General features: G+C 54.5%; 1 protein-coding gene across 1 annotated transcript in view; it reads right to left on the bottom strand.

The window, feature by feature from the left end:
* Positions 1 to 6: 6 nt before the first annotated feature.
* IGDCC3 (immunoglobulin superfamily DCC subclass member 3) overlaps positions 7 to 6,000 on the bottom strand; it is an 80,824-nt gene continuing 74,830 nt past the window's right edge. The window contains exons 11-15 of the mRNA XM_085308746.1: positions 2,434 to 2,622; positions 2,059 to 2,163; positions 1,550 to 1,688; positions 1,243 to 1,450; positions 7 to 1,153 (exon numbers count right to left, since the gene is read on the bottom strand). Of these exons, the coding sequence (XP_085164872.1) occupies positions 1,010 to 1,153; positions 1,243 to 1,450; positions 1,550 to 1,688; positions 2,059 to 2,163; positions 2,434 to 2,622 (785 nt within the window). The 3' untranslated portion in view covers positions 7 to 1,009. The remainder of the gene's footprint in view (positions 1,154 to 1,242; positions 1,451 to 1,549; positions 1,689 to 2,058; positions 2,164 to 2,433; positions 2,623 to 6,000) is intronic.

Here is a 6,000-nt window from a genome sequence, read left to right as displayed (position 1 = left end):
CCAACGCCGCGGTAGGAATCTCCGCCGCGTGCCTAGGGGTAAAGCTCTGCTTCGCGCCGGGCGCGCTGCGAGGGGGAGGCGGCGGCGCGCGCCCCCGAGTTTCTGTCGCGCTTGAGGTAGACCATTGCTTTCAAGGTTTGGAAGTGCTTTACACTGGAACGACGACAGAAACGCCGCCGCGGCAGGTACGGAGCGCCACCGCTGAGGTAGGACCAAGCTTGCACTGACCAAGCGCTACGCTACTGGCTGCTGAACACGAAGGAAGACGCAGACAGTTCGGCTTCCCAGAAGACATTCATTCCGGTTGAGGTAGGTTCGGATTTCACTCGGGTTGTTCGTCCAAGTCTTTCAGTAGCCCTCAGGTAGGCCTCCTTCGACACACACACTGTTTTTTTTTTTTTCTTCTTATTTAGAGTCAATCAGCAAAAAAGTATCCTGAGAAATAGAGAAAGTGTACCAAAAAAAAAAAACAAAAAACAAAAAACCACACAAATCCATGGAGCAACAGCCTTCCCAGGCCTCAATTTTTGGAGTCAAGTTAGAAGGATTTCTCCTCATCCAGTCTTCTTGAAATAAAAAATAGATCCAAAAAGTAGTCCTAAAGCTGCTATTCAGGAAGAAGTCCGTGATGCCAAGAGAACGAGGCTCACCATATTCCCAACCTGCCGGAGACGGGAGAGTTTGCCAAACTCCAAACTCATCCAAGGAGGCTCTGACCCATCCTGACCAGGCTCGAGAACGCAGCCATCGAAAGAAGCACACACAGAGGCCCGAGGCCGGTCAGAGAGATCAACTTCACAGAGTTTCAAAAAGGCTGTGTGTGTGTATATGTRTGTRTATATATATATATATATGTATGTATATTTATATATATATATAAAAATAAAGCAAAACAAAAAAATAACAATCAGACCGTAGAAATCTTAAATTGACCTGAGATTGTAAAGATATCACCAGCCGGGGGTTTGGTTTCTGGGAACTCCTACAAGAGGGTTCGAGTCGGCGCAGTTTATCCCTCGTTGGCGGGACCGTGGCGGGCGGCCGCGGGCCCCGGGCTCCGCGCCGGCGCCTCCTCCTCGATAACGCTGAAGTCGTCCAGCGGCAGCGCGGATAGCTGGGTCTCGTCGTGGCGGGCGGGCAGCTCTGGAGCCGCCTGGCAAGAGGGAAAAACACCGAGACGTATGCAGGTCGCTCGCCGACGCGCCCGGTCGCGTCGGCCGTTCCCGCGCCTCCGCCCCTTACCGTTACGTCTTTACCCTGCTGCTCCCGGGAAGGCAGCGCTGGGAATAACCTCTCCAGCTCGTTCAGATCCAGCTGCTTTCCGCTCAAGGCGCGGTCGTCGCGGTCCCTGCGAGCGGCCCCGTTGAGAACGAGCCCCGCGGCGCTCCTCTGGCTCCGGGGGACCTGCGGGGTTGACAGCTGCTCCTGCACGTTTTTACACATCAGCAGCCTGAAAAACCAAGCGGCAGAGCCCGAGGGTGAGCAAAGGCGGTGCCGCTCGCCCCCTCCATCCCCCAGCCCCACGAGCGGCCTCGGCAGCGGCTCCTACCTTCCTCTGTACCCAAACATGAGGAAGAGGACGCAGAATATGATGCACGTGACGCCGATGTGGATGCCGATGATGATACCCGTCGTGGAGGTCTTGTTGTTCTGCTCGTCCTTCACGCAGTCGCACGGGGGATTCAGCACTGGCAGACGAAACGGGGAGGGGGAAGGGTCAGTGGTGCTGCTTTCCGACTGCTCTGCCAGCCTTTGGGAGCTGACTTCACCTCCCTGCTGGGCTCCAWGGGGCACGGCGAGAGGCGGCCGTTACGTGCCGGCTCCCCGCTATAGCCCAGCGGGAGCTCGGAGCCAAAGCCGGGCCCCGTGAAGGCAACTGCAGYGAGCACAGGACCAGGAGGTCCGTGGAGACCCAGGCCCGTTGCCCAGGCTGCCATTAGCAGACGCAGTGATTTAAYGAACGAGCAGGCAGGTGCCCCTCAGATCAGTATTTACTCTAACACGGCTGGAGGAGCAGTAACTGTGTTTCGAAGATATTCCCAATGGAAAACTCCCCACCTGTCCTTTCCATGGTTTCCCTCAAGGACACAAAGCGGACAGTTGAATTGCCATCCCCATGCTGGTTATAAGCGAGGAGCTTGACTTCGTACACCACCAACGCATCTGTTTGGGAAGAGGCACAAGAAAGTGTTTCAGGCTAAAGCATTAGGCTTCTCTCCCCAGGAGCATCCTTACTGGGGAAACATCTCACCAAACACGGGGGACTGCTGCAAATAACTCACGAGGCAAACTTCTGCCACCTGCAAATGGGAAAGCATCCAAAAAACCCAGGAAAGAGTGGCAACATCTTCCCTTTAATAGCTCACCCACATGCCCTAGGCAGGTCTTCCCTGGTTACGGAGGCTACGGGGATCAGGTGGTCACCATACCTACCCAGGTGGGTGATGTTGTATGCTGTTACGTTGCTGGGCAGCACCACTGGGCCGGTGTACTGCGAGAGGTGGACTTTGCGATAGAAGAGTTTGAAGCCTTCGTGCTGGCCCAGTTTGATGGAAGGCTCCCAGGTGGCCTGGACAGTGGTGCTGTTGATGACTTTGATGAAGAGGGATGGCATCGCTGGGACTGAAACAGAGAGAGAAAGACAGTGGGTCATGCATGTGCTCCGGTCTGCATGGTGAGAAAGCCCCACCAGGCTTCCCCTGCAGTCATYGAGCCAAAGACCATGCTGGATGAGACTGAGAAAATCAGATTAGACCAGATCCTGGATTCTGAATTTCATCAGTAAATTGCATGAGTTTGAGTTCTTCCTATGCTCGGTTCAGCAAGCGAAGAGGCTGCACGAGGCTACCTTCAGCCTCCAGCTGCAATCCGATGCTCAGCCCCACCAGGTCAGCGCAGGAATGCAGCGACTAGGGAAATGCATTCCCCAATTCCATTCCTTTGCCCTCACCCTGGGGCAGCGAGRCCCTTCCAGAGCGATTAATCCCTGAGAGAGGAAGCAACCAGAAGCGATGGAGCCGGAGACATCCATCTTAGCAGCAGGAGGTGAAACATGCTGCCACTCAGCCGAGCTCGCTARGTACCTGCGCTGGCTTGCAGGGCGCGCGGGAGCCGGCTCGCCCTGCCGSCTTTGGGAAGGAGGTTTGCGGTTCTGGCATCGGGGCAGGGGAATGAGGAGAGAACCGGAGCAGCTTCAGTAACAGCCCTCAACGCCTGAGCAGCCCAAGGTCACTGCCTGGCCGTAGGCACGCACTTACCTGGCCTCGGGGACGCACAGGGGTTTAGCTGGGTCCCTGCTGAACCGAGGCCTGGTTCAAAGGCCACTGGGATGCCTTCTGCTACTGCCAGTGGCAGCCCCTCCAACACCAAAGCCTCCTGCCCTTGTCCTTGGGGTGGGCTGCAGCAAGGGGTCATTGCCACGTCCTCCCCGGGGCCCCAGGCGGCTGCCTAACCTCAGCTTGTGCCATCCGCTGGGCTGAGAGGTGCGGGTTTGCAAACCAGGGCCCGTTTTCTCGTGAGTTAACCACACGGGCTTTCTGGAGCTGGTTCTGCACAAAGCCCTCCGTGGAGCCCTACGCGATGCTGCGGTCACAGCGGGCCACGCGGCCCCTGAACGTCTCTCCTTCCCATCCCTTTCGCCGTTCACATCAATGCAGAGCTGTGTCTCAGCAGGACTTTTCAGCAATGATTTTTTTTTTTCACCTAATTCCCACAGAAGGCCAAATGCTCCCATCTCTTCCTGAGCCTTTCGCACCGTTCAGCAGGTGCGAAGCGCCAGGCACCACAACCCTCTGCCCGGCCCGCGGGCTCTGCTTCTCCAGCATCCTCTGGCCAAGAGCAGGCCTGGAGGCAGAGCTATTTTCCAATTCCAACTATAAGCCCAGAAGTCCCTGGGTATAAGGATTGCTGGGCTCACACCGGACCTGTGCAGCTTCTTGTCCTGTTTTCCCCAAAGGGTGTGCAAACGCTAAGCCTTGAGAACCCAACCTTGGCAGTGGCCTTTTGCACAGAGGTCAGCACAGCCATTGAGCGGAAAAGCCGATGAAACGCGGTCGTGTCAGTCTAAGCCCGGCCGGGACGGGACGTCCCGCAACTTCACAGCGCCGCCAAAACCGCACAGCACCACGGCTCGCGCCGTCCCAGGCACGCAAAGCCCGAGCTTCGGAGACGGCGGAGCAGGAAGGCCAACGCCTGCGGACGGGCAGGTGGGGCCGTGCAACGCCCCCACGGGCTGCGGGGGCTCTGCCGGTGCCCTCGGTGAGCATCTCCGCGTGAATCCAGGAGGAGAGACCAGCGAGCTCGTCCTGCCCTCGTGCTGGCAACGGGGGAAAAAAAAAGGCCTGAAGCACTCCTCCGTGCGAGGATTTATTCTGCCGCGCACGTCGCTAAATGGGAAGTCTGKGCTTACCGATTTCTGGGTGCAAAACACACAGCAAACTAAATTTATACCAGAATGTACCATTCTTCCCAAGACTAGACCTTTTTTTTTTTTTAAATCCAATGGCATTTTTTTCCCTAGTTCTCCCAATTCCCTTTAGGGCAAAATTAAAAATTGTCTGGATCTCCCCTCAAAAAAGTTGGACCCTTGCTTACAGAATCATTTCTTGGCTCACGAGTGAAAACACCACAGAAGGGAAATCACATTATCCCATGGACAAATAAACACTAAAGTGGGCCATCCTGATTTGTGAAGAGTCGGCTTTATTTCATGGTTGCAGAGCCTTACATTTAATTAAAAAAACCACAAGAATCTCTCTCCTTCAAAGAAGTATGCAATATATAGTATTTATTCAAACTTTGAGTGTGTATATATATATATTTATATATGTATAATATTGCTTATATGTATGTACTTGTAGAATGCATGTGCTGTTTATAATGTCATTACACAAGTAAGTGTATACAGAATGCAGTATATGTGTGTGTRTGTAGAGATAYATGTACACACACGAGTGTATGTGCTTCACAGAAGTATATGTAAGACACAATACGGAGCTAACGTAAGTGAGGCATCTCCCTCACGCTAAGGGCTGGGATACTTGTTTTCCTCTTCCGTGCTGTTTGGAATTTTCCCCAGGTCATTTCAACTTTCTTCTTGAAGGTGTCTTTAGCCGAAGATGACTAAAGGAACAGTCTTCATCCTAGAGAAATGTCAAAAAGTCCTGGAGAAAACCCTAAAAAGCATTAAAAGACAAGAACAGGGGTGTGTGCTGCTTAACGAAGCGGGTATAGTTTGCGATTTAAAATATCAGCGCATTTGTGATAGGGCGTAAAGGAGCCCAGAGCCGAGCCCGCGAGCTCGCAGAGGAGCACACGATCGCCAGAGCGTGAAAGCCAAGGGGTTTTACGGGGAGCTCCGAGTCCCTCTGGAGCTCGCCCGGCTGCTCCCCCTCGGAGGCACCCGCTCCGCAGCCTGCTCCCAGCGCCCGCTCTCGGGAAGCGCAGAATTAGTGCCGGACGGAAAAGCAGTCAGTGCTGGGGGGAAAGGAGAGCAAACACCACGAAGGACAGAAAGACCCTTCTAGCGAGAGAAGCTTAAGGAGGATAAAGTTAACGTGCTTAGATGCTCTTTGGCACCTTCCTTTCTTCTGCCTTTCATCTAAATTCTCACTGCTCACAAAGGAAGGAGCATCTTACTTCTAGAAAGCATCGGAGACTTCAGCCAAGCCCATTCCCTTGGCATGTTACCCCGTACTGAAAGGCCGACCTCCCAAAGCCAAAAGCAGTCCCATTGCTGAGCATCCCAGACGTTTCTCCATGGTATTCCTGCTCCAAATAATAATGGCATTTTAACATGGTAATTCACTCTCTGAGCAGTATTTCCAGCTGCCAACATCTCCACCAGCCACTCGGGCAAGTGCTGTCCCAGCCCCACGGAGCCGAGCGGTCCGAGGCAGGCAGAAGGGCTCCCCACGTCCCCTCCGTGTGGGGCAGGACACAGCGGTGGTGTGACAACCGGGGGCCCGTGGAGCGGGGCTTTGCGCACATCCGTGCGCACAC

This window comes from Rhea americana, unplaced genomic scaffold (genome assembly GCF_003343005.1).
Source record: "Rhea americana isolate MKP2758 unplaced genomic scaffold, rheAme1 scaffold_28, whole genome shotgun sequence".
In the NCBI taxonomy this organism is placed as follows: domain Eukaryota; kingdom Metazoa; phylum Chordata; class Aves; order Rheiformes; family Rheidae; genus Rhea; species Rhea americana.
This window is presented reverse-complemented; position numbering and strand designations above follow the sequence as displayed.